The 17,946-nt window shown below is 32.4% G+C and overlaps 2 protein-coding genes across 2 annotated transcripts; one reads left to right on the forward strand and one right to left on the reverse strand.

Annotated features, from left to right (window-relative positions):
* Nucleotides 1-2,865: 2,865 nt before the first annotated feature.
* Nucleotides 2,866-4,501, reverse strand: LOC133800912 (kxDL motif-containing protein LO9-177-like). Its single transcript, XM_062239023.1, has 3 exons — nt 4,331-4,501; nt 3,189-3,341; nt 2,866-3,086 (listed from the first exon to the last, which is right to left on the reverse strand). Exons 1-3 carry the CDS (start codon nt 4,444-4,446, stop codon nt 2,984-2,986), a joined length of 372 nt encoding a protein of 123 aa, XP_062095007.1. The 5' UTR covers nt 4,447-4,501; the 3' UTR covers nt 2,866-2,983.
* Nucleotides 4,502-7,576: 3,075 nt separating this feature from the next.
* On the forward strand, nt 7,577-8,815 carry LOC133799492 (uncharacterized). Its single transcript, XM_062237506.1, has 2 exons — nt 7,577-7,733; nt 8,268-8,815. Exons 1-2 carry the CDS (start codon nt 7,577-7,579, stop codon nt 8,813-8,815), a joined length of 705 nt encoding a protein of 234 aa, XP_062093490.1.
* Nucleotides 8,816-17,946: the final 9,131 nt, after the last annotated feature.

A 17,946-nucleotide genomic window follows, 5' to 3' on the forward strand; every position in this document is an offset into this window, starting at 1 on the left:
CTCATCTTCCTGCAGAAGATATTGGGTCGCTGAGTGGGCAAGGGGACTTGCTGCAACAAGTGTCAGACCATATATGGATGGTAAGTTGGTTGAAAACTATCATGATTTGTTATTATAGAATAGAGTGAGTATCGTGTGATACGTATGTAGTGTGATTGGTGATAAGTGTAATTGATGGTTTGTAGAGCTACGTATGTGCTTCTGCTGCGAGACGGGAGTATGCAACGGCTGTGCAGAACAGCTCTAAGCTGGCGGAGCAGGTGGTTAAGCTTGAAGAGGAGCGGGCAGGGAGAAAGATGGCCGAAGCAAACCGAAATGTGCTTGTGGAAGCCATCAAGAAGTTAGAAACGCAGCTGGAAGAGGCTAAAGAGAAGGTTGCTGCCACAGAGGAGAAGCTAGTAGGTACTGTCAGAGTCGAGGTGGAACGAGACAGACTGAAAGCTGATCTGTTGGCGATGACCAATAAATGGATGGAGAAGAACTAAGTCTGCATTCATCAAGAAGCCTGGATGGAAAAGCTCGACAGCATGATAAATGACCTGCAAGAGGATATAGTGTCGTTGCAGACAGATAAAGAGATTTTGGAGAAAGAAAAGAAAGAGCTGCAACGAAAGTCAGAGATGCTGGAAATGAGGGTTGCAGATGCCAGGAAGCAGAAGTTGGAGGTGGAACTCCAGTTAGAGAAGAGGTTGAAGGAAAAAGAGGAGGTGGTTTTAAAAACCGAGAGGCAATTGAAGGAGATGGCTGAGGTATGTGTTCTTCCTGTATTCATTGGTGTATTGGTAAGATGGTGGAGTAATATGTTGCATGTGTTGATGATAAGATTGATTTATTTTGCAGAGGGCAGAAGAGGCGGCAGTGGAAGCCACGAGGCAGCGTATCCGAGATCGTGAGATCACCGAACGGAAGTTTGTGAGGATGGCTGAGGTGGACACTGCAAAATACCTTGATTTGGCGCTGCGTAATAAGAAGCAGACCCTGGAGGAAAAATGGGCTAAGCTCGAGATGTACTGTAAAAGTATCGACGTGAAAGTTGGAGATTACAACGTCGACGAGTATCTGAATGAGCTCGGGGATCTGCAGACCATGTGGTCGTGGGTTCGTTTCCCACAAACGGCGCCAATTGTTGATGCAACAAATGTGCCTTTCTATAATTGGAGGTATGAGCCGACAATAGATGGTGCTCTGATCCTACTCCAGTGGTGAAGAACGCCTTTGATCCGTTGGGGATACCTGCAAGAAAGACACTCCAATGCCTAAGTCAGAAATTTCTTTGATCCCATTGTTTGAATAAGAATCTCATATTTATAGAACAATGGTTCAACTGAACTCTTGTTTGGCGGGGGAAACACAACTGAATTTCCCTCCAAAATGTGTTGATTTTAAATTAAATACTCGGAAGTCAGAGGCGCAGATCGCTTCTGATCCGTAGCTTCTGCCTTCGGAGCTTCTGCAGATCAAAACGATCTGTTTTGAATATTCGGCAAATGAGGAAAGAACTTTGGATCGAATATATTAGGCCCAACATATATATACGAGGGTTGTTGCAGGTCTAATTTCATTAATATAAAATATTAGTAATATATATATAATATTTTGCTTTCAAACAATTTAAATACATTTATATCTTTCAGAATAATAAGAGTGGGTGATATGTTTATCGGCCATCTAGTAAAAATATCAAATTCATATCTAAAATTAACAAAACCCTAAATTTCAAACAGGAGAGAGAGAGAGAGAGAGGAGAGAGAGGTGCTTACGTTATTAGTTTCTGAATAGAAAAGAGAATAATAATATGAAAAGCACAATTTCCTTCCTTGGAGTTGAGGAAAGTATAGTACCTTAATTAGCCTAGAGAATGTGGCCACATAGAGAATGAAAAAGAAAAATGAATGGTATTTTATTTTTGGTGTACAACCCCCTATTTATAACTAGGAGAATTCTAATCCTACGAATTATAATTCTTTATTTAAATTGGAAGTTTATTAAATATTTCAAAATAATAATAAAAAAAGTTATTCAAATCATATATATATATTTATATAATCTATCTGTTTTAACTGACTTAGATTTTAGAATGAAAAAAAAATCCATAATTTTTTATCATTATTTTTTAACTGTACTTTATAATTTTTTTTTTGACAAAAATTATTTTATAAATTTAAACATGTATAAAAACAAAATTCATTTTCCGTGTAATTAAAACAATATGAAAATATATATACAGATATTTATATATGTACAAGTTTATTTTGTATCAACCTACAATATTATAACTAAGAAAATCAAGAACAGTAAAGTTAAAAAGTATATCCAGTAAAAGCGTTGTAATTTGTATTTGATCCAATTTTACATATGTTTTTACGGTAACACTTTCTTAAATTATATATTTATAGATTCACAAGTATACGTGATCCAAACTAAACTTATTTAAATTTGAATTTATTATAAATTTGAAATTAAACAATCGAAAATATAAATAAGCAAAAAAATAATTCATATTAATTTTATATATATACATATAATCTTTTTATTTTGAACTTACATTTTAGGGTGAGACAAAAAAATCCATAATACTTCTTCATTATTTTTTTAATATTATTTTATCAAATTTAAAACATTAGTAAAGAGTTGTATCATCAAAACAAACTAACAAGCTTCGTCCAAGAAACTACACTCTTAAAGGTAAAAGTAGTTTTATGAAGTTTCAAGTTTGAGGAAAAAAAATTATTGTTTTCTTCTACCAATGACTTAAAATCAAACACAAAGGAGTTTTAACTAATTTTATCACAATGGTACACGGGTCAAAGGAAAAAACAGTGGCATCATGAATAGAACAATAATGCTAGTTTTGAGGCGAGTAAGAATATATAAAACCAATGACTAGCTTGTTAAGAATTATGAACAGAAGAGTTTAGACAAAAAGTAATTACATGGTTTTCACCTATATTTTACAATCCAATAGGTATCTTATTAGTATACATTACTGAGGTGTTTCCAAGTCTGGTCTACGGTCGAGTAATTCTCTTTCCGAATCAGTTGGAAATGCATCTGGATAGGTAGCCAAAATTCTCGATTTCATGCTCCTGATAAGAAGAGTTTAGGCATATGTGTTCATAGTCTGAATTACCAGGAGATCAATCACAAGAATAATTAGTAAGAATGAAGTATTTTCTATCAAAATATACCTTAGCTTCAGAAATACATAATCAAGATCTGTTTTCATAGACTTCAACACTCGTGTATTTCTGGAAAAGTCTCCAGAAACCTCGGCAAAAGAGTTATCTGAGTACTCGTTAAAATGTGACAGTACAGCGTTGCTATCTTGTAACCTTCCCAATCTGCAACCAAGAAAAAGAATTGTAGCAGGGAAATTTTTGTATAGCCAAATGTAATTCATTTCAGTTGCTGAAGAAAAAAATCTTCTATATTCACAAATCAAGGATCCCGTCAGATAGTAAATATCATATGGAACAAAAATTAGTTCAAAGAAGAACCATGGCTACTTGACCCTACTCCCTAATTGTTGATTACAGCCTCCTACAATTTACTTAACAAAAGAATCCCATTCAAAAGTTCTGTGACACAAACTGCTTAGAGAGACATGTGATCATATGCAAAACCCAAACTCAGGGAATAAATTGAAGTTGAATAAGATTATCACATAGTAATGTACAGAGGAGATGTTAGTACATCCATGTTCTCTTAATTATTTCCATTCACTTTATATCTTCCTAATTAATTATCATCCCAAAAACCCATATGTTTACTCGGAAAACCAAAAATTATATTGAAAGAAAAGTGATCATTTCGATTCCGATCTTAAACAAAGAAATTTCAATGTTATGTTTCCCTTCCTCCAATTGAGCCATATGGGTGTCTTGATCATCCACTCTATTCTCCAAAACATTTTCACAATCAATCCCACAGTAATTTGGGTATATCATCTCAGACCGGCTCAAATCAAGGTCCATTCTCTTCTCCACTTCTAAAATTCTCACCGAGGTCTAAAGAAGGCCATGGCTTGCGACTGGCTCATAATCATTTGTGATTGATCATTCCTTTTTTTTCCCTAAATCGAACCCTACATACCAAAACTTCGGCGTGTTCTTACGACTATAATCAATGTTCGGAGACATGATCGAACATATCAGGTATACGTTTAGCATAGGAAACGAACTTACCCCTTTTCTTTCCTGGCTCAATCTTTGCCAAAATTTTCTCGGAGAACCTGACTATATATCTTTCTCCAGGGAAATTTTCTCGGAAAACAAGAATTTTTACGGTAATAAGAAAGTAATGAAATTAATAAAGAGAAACTTCTTCTTACATGAGATTCTGCATTTGCTTGAGGGAATCCAAATGCTGAGAGTTGATTAGGGTTTTGAACTCGCGAGATACTTCTACTGATGCTTCCTTTATTGGTTCTTTCTCCATTTGCTCCATCAGTTGGACATACCAATCTACCTTCGAAGATTTGCTGTAAGAAACTTTCTTCAGATACTGAGTGAGAGGGATGAAGCAATATTGTGGGTGGTGGGCTTTTTGCTTGGGTTGGGCTTTTTAGAAGAAGAGAGTAGGTGCCACTTTTAATTGAGAAATTTACAAAAATATGGTAAATTTAAACTTAGTTTCTATATATATGGACAAAAAAATAATGTCATCAAAATATAACTTTTTCTGTTTTTCTAACATTTTTATGGGTTTTTTTCCCATATTTGGTAATATTATTTTTGTTTTCCCATATTTTTTATGGCAACTGATTATTAGTGTCGAATTAGTTATTTTAAAAATTAATGTGATAGTAACTAGTTACAACTAAACGATTACCATTATCGATTTTTTAGTTTATTAGCGATATGGAGGTAACCAATTAGTAGTGTCGAATTAGTCATTTAAAAATTAATGTGGTAGTAACTGGTTACCACAAAAAATTTATGAAAAAAAACTCATAAAAATTAAAACAAAAAAAACCATAAAAAAATGCACAATGTTAAAAACTCCATATTTTTCAAACTTATAGAAAAAAATACAATATTTCATGTAATTTTTTCTTTTAATTTTAAATAAATGATTTATACTACATCTTTATTTTTCTTAATTGCCTTCTACCAAATTTAAATAAGAAAAAAGTATACTGCATCTTTAACTTAGAACAAATGTCTATACAAACTAGTGACTTCTCTCCTCATTTTAAAGAGGATTGATTAATATGTTGTCACATTTAGCTTTGCCTATTATAGCGAGCAAGCAAAACCTACTTCTACTTTGTTAGAGAAAAATCATGCCTATAATGCTATTTTCAAATATGAGTACGGCTATACACACATTTTTTTTTAGGGTTGTGCAACAGTTTTTGCAAACTGTCTAACTCGAATAAACCGCCTAAACTAAACCGAAGAAACTGACAAAAAATACAACCCAACAAAAATTCACACCACCAATTATTATATTGAGCAGTTTGAAAATTATACCAACCCACCAAATGTAATCCGAATAAACCGATTAAGAATTTTTTTTCATTTATACATACATATATTATATGTAATATTAAATATTGTTTTTAAATTTTTAACAATAAATTTATAATAATGTTTAAAGTTTCAATTTAAAATAATATATCTAAGTTTGGAAGATATACACTATACTTTTAATTTGTCGAATCTAATTTTTTGAACATTTAAAAAAAAACTTAAGATTGGTTTGGGCGGATTAATCTGATCAAACTGCCTAAAACATTTGATGGATTAAACTTTTTTTTCTTAATTAAACGAGTTAGAGTTGGAATTTTGCAACCCAAATTTTACATTGGGTTGACTAAAATATGTTATAACTCGACCAAACCGACTAATAAACACCCCGAATTTTTTTAATAAATAAGTTTTTATTTTTCGTTAGTATTTTTCGCGTTGTGTTTTTGAAAAGTCTCTCTATTTGGTTAATAATCTAGTGTGGCCCATATAGAGCGCCAGCGTACTTGACCCGAAAATTTGGGCTAAAGCTCAACATTTGTAGAAAAATTACACAGATAATTAAGTAGTATCATAAAAAATATATATTTTAATTTTTTTTTTTAAATAAAATTCATTATATGTTAATCGGATATAGTTTGTTGTAGGTCAGAATTGTTCAAAGATATAATACTGATTTTTCGAAAAAGATGACTAAGATAAGAATACCAAACAGTTAACTAGTATCAATACTTCTGAAAAAGTACTACGAAATCTCCAATAATAAATCTAATAACTTCTAACAATGAAGCTTCTAAAAATCTAAGAGTTACAAAAGGCCCAAAATTCCACAAAGAATGAAGAGTGATTATAGTATAACAATTAACAAATATCGTTTTAGCTTAATTATATAAATTTTGACAACACATCTAGAAAAACATTTTGAAAAGTAAACCTTCCAACAATTATTTTGGTAAAATAATTCAATACTAATGGCATGTTGTATACCTTGTTTTGTTTAGAGAATTTTGATTTTTTAATTTTTCAGATATGGATACATGAGGAGACATTTTATGTGTTGTTGAATCTAAAATTGAATTATATTTAATATTATAAAAAATATTGACAATTAAATTCCATATTTCATATATGTCATGGAGTGTTGGAATATTCTTATACAAATGCCGTTCGTATATATATGTTGTTTCTAATGTTCATCCCCTTATATCCTTATATCCTTGGTAATCATAAATAAGAAGTCGTACAATTTCTAAAGTTATTCCATTATGACTTATTCAACGATATTAAAATAACTTTTTCTTGTCAATATTTTTTTTCATTACATAATATGATATAGATGCTACTAAATATTAAGAAAATGAGCATTAATGGTGTCCAACACCATATAAGAGCAGCTCCAACGCCCGTAGTCAAAGAAGTAACTTTCTGACAGGCTACAGAATTGGTTGATAGCTTAGCATTGGAGTGAAGAGCTACTTTTCAATTTTGAAGCAGCCGTTGCCTCTGCCGTTGCCTCACAGAGGCAACGGTGCTTTCTTTTTTTTTTCTAAAAAAAATTATACATATGTATATATATACTATATGTAGTAAAATATTACCGTTGATGTAAAAAACAGTATAAATTATTACCGTTTATATTATTGTCAATATATTAAAAAAAATTATTCTATAAATACTCATCTATTTCATTCAATTTTCACACCATTTCATATATTTTTATTCCAAATTATCAATATCACAAAATTTCTTTTCTTACCAATGGATTCACAAAATTCTCCAAATACCAACATCCAAAATCCAAATTTTCAATATTCTCAAAATTTTCAAAATTCATCATATTCTCCACATACCAACCCCCAAAATCCAAATTTTCAATATTCTCATTTCAATCAAAATTTTCAAAATACTCCTACTAATCCCCAAAATCCAAATTTTCAATATTCTCAATTTAACCAAAGTTTTTCAAACTCTCAAAATTATCTCATATATCCTCCCACCCTTTTCAAAATTTTGGCTCTTTTGAGACACCTCAACAAGCTCCATTCTTCACACAACCAAATTCACTACCATATGTCTTTCATATGCCTTCCCTACACCAACCCGAAATGGTTTCAAGAAATTACAGGCCAAGTATGGAAAAGTCTAGTATTGATTTGAATCATGAAACATCATCGACATCTGTCTCTGAAACCCAACCTGAACATGGTGTTGAAGGGTCGGAAAATGTAGTTCTACACAATGAAGATGAATCAAGGCATAAAGGTAAAGTCAAATGAAGCAAGGAAGCCACTATACTTCTGATAAGTGGATGGCTTAATACATCTAAGGATGTCATTGTGGGGAATGACCAAACTTCTACACATTTCTGGGCTCGAATAGCAGAATACTACAACACCAACCAAAAAGGCGAGCAACCAATAACTGGAAGGCAATGCAAAGATCATTGGAACAAGATGAATCAAAAGGTTGCACGTTTCAATGTGTTATAAACGAGTACAATATGCACATCAGAGTGGGTGGTCTGATGAGCAAATTCTTGAGAATGCACATCAATTATACAAATCTGAAAATAGCAACTCCAATTTTCTGCTTGTGGACTGTTGGAGATTGCTAAAGGATGAGCCGAAATGGAATGCAATATACCAACCAAAAGGTGTATGCACTGGGAATGGAAAAATTGCCCCGTTGCATGGAAAGGCCAATTCACGCAAGGTGATCACGGCAGACCAACAATCATGCTCGAAGCAATTGCGTCACAAGATCTTTGGATATGGCATGCATTTTTTGGTGTTCCAGGATCCAATAATGATTTCAACATGTTAAATCAATCCCCATTATTCACTGATATCTTACAAGGGCAAGCTCTGAGAGTTGAGTTTACGATAAATGGCACACAATACAACAATGGGTACTATCTAGCATATGGTATCTATCCAGAGTGGGGTACATTTGTTAAAACTATCCCACTGCCTCAAGGAGAGAAAAGAAAATTATTTGCCCGATGCCAAGAAGCGGTACGCAAAGATATTGAGCGAGCATTCAAAGTACTTCAATCTCATTTTGCTATTGTACGAGGACCAACACGTTTTTGGCAAATAAATGTTCTCAAAGATATTATGTATGCATGCATCATATTGCACAACATTATTGTCGAGGATAAAAGAGATGCATATGAGAGTTTGTTTGATTTTAATTATGATGACGGCCCCGCTGACACTCTAATGGTTAAAGTATTGCATGGACCTATTTCTGACTTCTCGACAATGCTTCAAAGAAATGCTGAAATTCGTGATAGAAACATTCATCACTATCTTCACGCGGACTTGGTTGAGCACATATGGTAAAAATTTGGAAATAATTTTAATTAGCATTTTTTTAAATTATGTTATATTGATTAATTATGATTATATCATTTTATAAGTTCCTTTAAATTTCATCTAATTTAAATTTGATGTAATATTTATTTATATTAATAAATGGATTTAAAAAATTTAGTGTGACAATATTTATAATTACAAAATAATATATTAAATAATAATGTATGGGGTCATAGTTGACAATTTTTGGGGTGGCTTAGCATTGAAGCATTTTTATGAAAAAAGTTGTCAAAAATAATGTGGATGAAAGAGAAAATAAAAAATTATATTTTAGGATTGTTTGGACATATTAAGCAACTAATAAAGTATCTACTGTTAAAGTTGCTCTAAGTGGTATATAATTATTGATATAATTTAATTTCAGATCTTATTTATTTAAATTTACTAAGTACTAATTACCTCAAAGTGTTAAATGTTAAACATAAACCATGATAAAACTTCAATCATATATTGAATTACCCTGAAAATAAAACCCTAGAATCCCCAAAAAGATTTTGCAGCCAAGCAGAGCACTAACCAAAACTTAATTAATTAAAGAATCGACCATGACAGATCACATCTTTCGAAGAGTCACTTCGAAAACCCTATACATAACATATATATATTTATAGCTCTCCCATTCCCATATTTAATTAATGAATAAATTATATCAAATTACCATGCAAAAACATGGAGTCATCTCATGAGTCAAACCGTCTTATAAACCCTAGCTAGCTAAACTTGCTTCTTATCACTAGTTAAGGCAACCCTAATAATAAAAACTAAACAATCTCAAATGCCATGCATGATAGTCGATCTACATTAATAATATTATGATCTTCTAATTAAGCAATAAAATAAAAACCAAAACCCTGATAATTATATATATTAGGCTGGGCTTTTAATTTTATACATTTATTTGTATTTTAATAAGTTTATTAATTATTTGATTTCCTTGGACTGTGAAAACTGAAAAGCCAGAAAACAAATAGAGTGCCATGAAAAGGATCTAACAGTACGCGTGTTCTGAAAAATACCCACCTGGGAAAAGTTCATTTGTCTTTACTTATTCAGATACTAATCTTTGAAAAATAATATAATAAACATGGATCACTATATAAATATTTCTATTAATTTATTATACTCTTTACTATACACAAACGTGGGATGCCTTGCGTGCCTAGCTATATTATTACATATATATAGTCATATAATAATATAGGGAAATTTTATACTACATACAAAAAAATTATTAGCAATTTAATTTAGTTTGGAAACTCTAAAAGAAAATCAAATAAATAAATCTATAAAACTAACGTACAAGTCTCCAAACAATACTCGTTATGACTGGTTATCTCTTTTTAATTTATTATTATTATTAATTATATTTTTCTTGATCATCATCACATCACAGTAATAGAAAGATAGGACCACTGTTCAAAAGGGTATTCATTCAAATATATTAATCTCTCTTCTTCATCGTCCATTCCATTTGTGTTTGGAAGAAAAGAAAAGAAAATAATGTATGTGGTGGGAAAAATTTGTAGAGAAAGAGAAATAAATAATAAATTTATAGTTTGAGCACGAGGCTCGAAATATAACGCACTAGCTAGTGTGATAAGCTTTAATGAAGGCCTCGATTTTCAAACGCTAAAAAAATATGTATGATTATGAAAAGACAAATTTACCCCCATACACACTTCCACAATGATTAATGACCATCCAAAATATGTATGTATGGTATGTATGGTCATTTTATGATGTATACGTTGGGAAAAAATGGAAAGCGTATAAATACATGTATATATGTACGTATAATTGGGTGGGACCCACAAGGGAACAGCATTTTATTTTGGTCAGCTGCTTCAGCTTTACCAAGGGTAAGGGAGCAGAGACGTGGTCTGAGATTGGTCAGAAAGTGCTGGGGCTTTTTGGAAAATAACATTTTTTTTCTTTACAAAAAAATTACAATAATTAATTCACTTAATTTAATTTTCTATTTTAAATGATGTGTAAGTGGGTCCCACACACACTATAGACCCGTATATACCTATCACCTATGAATATGATATATATATTTTTTAATGAAATAGGGATTTTTTTGGCTGACATAATAAATGGAATTTATTATTTTATTGCTTTAAATGGAATTCAATTTGATTTGGTCACTACGAAAGTTGAAGATTTTCTTGTCAAAACTCAAAAAGTAGAAAGATTTGTTTTTTTTTTTAAATAAAATAATATAAGAGAAGGAGAATGTGAGCAATTTAGTTAGGAGGTTTCTATTTTTTTTTAAGGCTTGAAAAGAGATTGATGGACATGAGATAGATAGAGGGAAAGAAAATAAATGGTTCGAATCCAATTATAAGGGACAAAAAAAGGAACTGGGCTAGGAAAATGAGTGGCTGGTTGGACAAAAATTCAAAAATAAAAAGTATTTATTGATACACACAAAGTGTAGTAGATCACAGTGTAGTAGGTAAGATTTTTAGGAGAATTGTTAAAAGTAAAAATAGAAATACAAAACAACAATAAATGTTTTTATTTTATTTTAAAAGAAATAAATGTATTTACTAGTGATGCAATTATTTTTACAGTCGCATTATGAGGTACATTATTGCATTGAACTCGTAAAGTCCATTTCTGAGTTATATTAAAAATAATAATAATATCACCAATTACTCTCTACATAAATATTTTTTATATATATTATATGGAATTTTGAAACCTAACATATATAGCTTAAAAAGTTGAAAAATAAGTAGACAAAAATAATATTAATCATAAGGTGGTTCTAGTGAATATTTAATAAAAAGAATTTAATATGTATACACACTGAGGGAGCCAGTACGAGGCAAGTAAAGCTTCAGCCCCCACCTTTCTCTTCTTCCCGGACATTTTTTGTTTGCTTTTTTTTTTTTTGAATTACTCAAATTAAATTATATTTCAGTATCATTTGTAATTTGTTACTCATTTACAATTTTAGAAACACAATGGAAAAGATAAATAAATACTATTCCCATCTCCCCTCATAAGCCACTCACTAATACTTATGTATTTTCTATATTATTATAGGCATTCAATTTAAACATTCTAACAAATTTATTTTTCTTTAGGTCAAGCACCATTTTTTTTATCACTAGCTTTACCAAAATAAAATTTTAAAGGTTGCATAATATATACACAAGTAATTCAAATTTGTAACGAAATTAAAGCTGTTTATGGTTTTGATTTTTTTATTTAGTTTTCAATTTTCTTATAAAAATTTGTGTATATTTTGTCATAATTCTACCCAATAAAAAATGCATTGTTAAATTTTAAAATAATATATTATAGATATTATAAAGAAGGTATATGGCAGAATAACAATTACTTAAAGTTATTTACACAATAATTTTTTGTTGATGTTGTTTTTCGTCAACAAAATTAGAGATCTTAAAATTGATTAAGATAAGAGTTTTACATGGTTCCATTGTTAATAAAGTATGATCCACATGTCAATATATTTAGAAAATTACTTGCAAAACTCAAGTTCTCTAAAAATTTACAAATTGACAACGTTTTGGCTTAATCAAATTGTATTTTTCTTTACAACGGCTTCCACAACCCTATTTATTAGCAGTTATAGGTAATTCATACTCTTAATGAGGCTTAATTACATTATTTTTCCTAGTTACATTCAAAAGAACATGATTTACACAATGAAAAGTAGGAAAAGACATTAAGTATTTCATGTGTTTAGCAGTCAAAGTAGCTTGCTCGAGTCTTTGAGTGGCCATAGATTGGGCTAGTCGGATGGTTGAATTTGTACCGTGTGCGACCACGTTTTGGGAATTAGTAAAATGTGGCAGGCATTAGGGGCACACCTTCCACTTCATGAGTTTGATTTTGTCTCTAACATTCTATGTTGTCGATTGAACTTGTACGGAGTCGACAACCACTCTTCTCCAATGGTCACTAAGGTGATAGTGGTAGTTGGGCGTTTGTCCCTTCTGTCAAGCCATGGTTCCCACATCTTTTTTTTCTTTATTTTAAAGTCTTAGACTTGAGTAGCAAGTCTACCATTCTCAAGTAGCAAGTATGCTTGGGGGATTTCGAAGTGGAACAATTTACTCTCAAATAAGGACTTCCCAAAATCGTGAAACTAGTTGGTTACGCTACCACGACTTATTCTTAGTGGGTCGTGGATGGTGATGATTACTTACTTGAGACTGCGTAGCTACGCAATGGGCTACTCGAGGAGGATCAGACTATTTTTTCTTAAGCTTCTCGATGATAGTGTAAAATCTTTTATTGGCATTGTTGACCGCGTTTTTGGCCAACGACGTGTGAACTTCAAAAACGATAAAACCTTCAAGAAAAAATAAACGACACAGACGATTTTTAAAAGAAAGTAAATAACACGCGAAATTTTTATAGTGGTTCAGCCCCAATATGTTGGTAATAGCCTAATCCACTTAGAGTTGTGATTATAAATCTGCACTCAAGATCAGATGAACCTGAGTCAAGTGAATTTCTTCAGGGCAAATTACAAGAATACAATAATTTCTCTCAAATACAAGTACTTTCTCTCTCTAGAAAATTTGGATCCAAAATTTCCAAAAAGCCCCCCAAAAGTCATCTTTATGATGCCATAAGTCTTGTATTTATAGGCTTAGGATCGTACAGATGATATCCCCATAATCGGGATATTTTATTATTCTCATTATATTTAAATTACAACAATATTCAAAATGTAACAGTACACTAAATTTGTGGGATAAATGAGAGATTATCGCGTATGCTAAGACCGATTCTTGTTAAAACTGTTTTTGGGAATCTTGACGTAGTCCTTCTCTATCTGGTCGACCCATATCTCGTTCAAGCTGGTCGAACATACCTTCACTGGGCAGTCACGCACTTGACTGGGCAGACATGCGCTTGACTGGGCAGACATGTACTTGGCTGGGCAGACATGCACTTGACTGGTCGAACATGGTCATGACCGATCGGCCAAGTTCATGCCTGGTCGGACAAAGTCATACCTGGGCAGGCAAGGTCACTCCTGGGCAGACAAGGTCACTCCTGGGCAGACAAGGTCATTCCTGGGCAGACAATGTCATGACTGGTCGGACAAAGTCATGCCTGGGCAGGCAAGGTCATGCCTGGGTAAACAAGGTCACTCCTGGGCAAACAAGGTCGTGACTGGTCGGACAAGGTCATGCCTGGCCGGTCACGACACTTCTCAAGCCAGTCAAAATTTTATCACAACTCTGAGGAGCCAATATATTTATTGACTATTAATGTGTATTTTACTGACCATGCACTGCCACTTGTCACCTCTATTGCCACGTCATCGATCTCCAATCTTTTGGGATAACAATCATGTTTGATAAAATTGACAAAATTAATTAAACATGTATTTTCGAAATATATTGTGTGGTATTTTCGAAATGGTTTGGTGTGAAATATTTTCTAAATCAGATTATTCTATATATGTTAATAAAATTAATATATAATTTCCTATAAAAGATTATCTTGTCTTAACTTTTGTATATATTGAAATTATTGGTATTTATTTTTTATCTGATTTGTTTGGCTAGAAACCGTGTACAACTTGCAGAGATAATGTATACATTGTTTCCTTATTTATTTAAGGAAACCGGATTTAACAACTGTCCAGGTTCAATGAATCTGTTTAAACGGATTACCAGTTTGTTTGAACAGATTCTGACTTTCCTTTTTGGGAAGATTTTCTATTTATTGACTGATTGGTTTCTGATTTGTTTTCCACGACCTAAAGAGATCCTAAAGGGTATATAGTTATCCTTAGGTCGTTGGTTTTTCTTATCTCTCTCTTGGTGTATCATTTTCCAAATATTTTCAAGTTTTAGAGAGATCTATTTATTGTGTGAAGAACTTGAGTCCAGCAAGTTCTTAGTGGTTTATTACAGTATACTTCTGTATTGTTTTCTTTGTGCTAACTGTGCAGGTTGAACACACTTGGGCATTGTTCATCAAGCTTCGGGAGAAGTCTTGCTCGTGAGTTACTTTTCGGGAGGAAAAGTGCAAGTGTTATGATTTGAAGGGAGTTCAAGATCTTAGCACTTCAGAAACTTGATTAGGAGTTTAGATTACAATAGTTGCGACAAATTCAAGAGGGAGTCTTTATTTGTATAAGTCAATTTGGTTTTGTAATCGTTTAGATATTCTTCTAATAAATTTCATTCTCTGGGCGTGATCCCGTGGACTAGTAGCAATCTGCAAAGATTGCTGATATCACGTATAATTTCGTGTGTTCTTTACTTTATGTTCGTTTTCATCTTCTGGTGTTAAAACTGTTTAAACATATCTGGTTTCTGTTCAAACAGTTTCTCTGTCTGTTTAAACACTTCTGTAACAGTTCAGCAATTAATTATTTAATTTGAATAATTAAGTTGGTAATCATAACAACGAAATTTCAGATAGTTCCCAAATTGACATGTATCATAAAGCCAATCATGTGCCTCAAGAATACTTCATGTGGAGGCTTTCAAAAAGCACGTGCAACTTCTTTTTTTATAATTCTTTACGAAATGGCTTCTAAACACACTTACACCCTGTCGAACATTGTTGAATAAATTTTTTTCAAAAGGATGTTATTTTGCAAAGTCATGTTATAAAATGATCTATTTCATGGATTATTTAATTTCATAGTGTATTTGTTTGACATATTAGCTTGGGAGATTTGATTTTCTATCCTTAAAAATACCTCATAATTAATTGAGAAATATATCTCATAAGTCACTTATTGCAATTTATACTTGAAATACCACTTATAGACAATATATATATAAATATATATCCTTCGTTCATAACTTCCCCCATTTCTTTCACTCTCACCATAGTTGTACGGTCCAAACTCTAAAACCCCCTAAACGCAATCTACTCCGAACACTCGAACACCGTTGGAGCAGCCACATGCCACCCACTATGTTTGAATTTCTTATTTTTTTTAAATATTTTTTATTGGTTACTCGTGTTTAAATTTCTAGGGTTTTTCATTAATTCGATGCTAGTTCTATGTATGCAATTAAAATACATATAGTCATCATTAATTCAAGAGTAACTCGATGTCTACAGTTAGAATATATAGTCATTATATTTTTATGGTAATTCGACATTTGCAGTTCGATTTGTCTACTGTTAGAATATTGATAAAGTCATTATATTTCAGTGCCACTTCTACAATACTTGTTTTTTTATAATATTTATTGACCAATTTTGATGCTAATTCGATGATCGAAACTAGATCTCCATTTTTTTTAAATGAAAAAAAAAATAAAAAACATAATAAAATGGTTTGAAATATATATTTCTATTTCTATTCTAATATCTGCAAAGATGTGATTTCATGGGTTTAAATTTAATAGACTCAATCTTTGAGTTTTTAAGTGAATAAATTGTTTCTGTGTTATTTTAGAAAAAAAAAATGTATAAAAGTAATGAAATAAGTGAGGGGGATTTTTGGTTTAATGTTTTGTTTTTTGTTGTTGTTGTTGGCTTTTTTTTTTTTTTTTGACAAAGACCCATTAATCATATATTTGAATCAAGTACACAATATGTCATTGGTTTAATGTAAGGAAAGAGAAAGACATAGTATTTTCTATTTATTTATTTGTAGAGTATAATTTTCAAAATCCAAAAATTGAAGAATTATTATTTGTGAAAAAAGATAATAAATAAGGAGATTTGAAGGCCGTACATGTTAGATCAACGACGGATAAGTAATTAGGTATTGAATTGATCAGAATGATTTGGAGTTTGGCGCATGAAGGCGACAAGTCAATGAATGAGATATTAAGGAACGTCACAGAAGAAGGGCCCAGCTAAAGCAGCGTGCCACGTGGTATGGTCTCTGACCGTCGGATTAAACTGGTCTAGATGAGTCAGTCAACAGAATCCATCAGGTGACGTGGGGATTCTAATAATTTCTAGTGATATATTCACTTTACCAAATATAACTATCATATCACGAGAAAATGGATCATATATATCTTTATTATTATTTTTAAAAAAAATATAAGATTATTTAATTAATTAATTAGTTAATTTTTTTGAAAGGAATTAGTTATTTATGTTGAGTACCGTGGACATGTTATTAAGTATACTTTTTTTTCTTTCTAATTAATGAAAAAATTGATGTCTTATCAAACCAAATATGATTTTCTTCTTAGTTATTTTTGGAAATGACTTTGTTATTAATATTCATTTATGGTTAAAAGGGACAAAGCCCTACTAGGTCAGGTGGAAATAGAGCACAAATCTCACAAAGAGATTATCAAACAAATGACAAATCTCGCTGATTACACAATAAAAGTAAATCATCGAAGAATAACAACTTTCTAGATGATTATAGTCCAACAGGATAGGGTCACGGCAAAACCACACCTACATAAAACTCGCATTTGAAACATCTAATAAGTGATGGAGCTCTAATTCATCTCGGCGACCCTTCATCGATGGAAGCAAAACTAGAGTCAAACCAAACAAAACTGGCACAAGCCAAAGTTCCAAAGATAGGGTGATACAACACCATTATTACAAACCTCAAAACACAAACAAAAAGAAAAACAACAAGACAATACATAAAAACCAAACAGAAACAAAAAGGCAGCAACCCATCGAGCCCATACCACCATCACCTCCCGTCTCCACACCAGCACCTAGGTTTGAACCATCACCCAAACCAACCAAGGGAAACCCATCGCACTACTGCACGACATGCCCATCTTGGGGAAAATGAAGGAAAGGAGGCATGTCCATGAAGTCGCACCCATGGACTGGAGCTCCTCGCCTAGCACCAAGCCACTTCGTCAGAGAACATACCTCACTGCACTAGAGACCCACGCCCACTATGTTGCAGAACCACTAGCCGACACAAGGCACGTTGGAGCCAAAGGAGAAAAGCCACACGAAATAAAAAGGGGCACCACCACACACCCGAGGCCAGCCACCCATCCTCCCTCTCAGCCAAGGCTCCGCCAGCCACACCAGGGGCAGCAGCGACTGCCCTAGCCAAGAGACTAGGGAAAGGAAAAGAAAGAAAGAAAGAAGGAAACCCTAAGAGTAGGGAGAGAGAAAATGTTTGGTTTAGTTGC

Source organism: Humulus lupulus, chromosome 9 (genome assembly GCF_963169125.1).
Source record: "Humulus lupulus chromosome 9, drHumLupu1.1, whole genome shotgun sequence".
Taxonomy (NCBI): domain Eukaryota; kingdom Viridiplantae; phylum Streptophyta; class Magnoliopsida; order Rosales; family Cannabaceae; genus Humulus; species Humulus lupulus.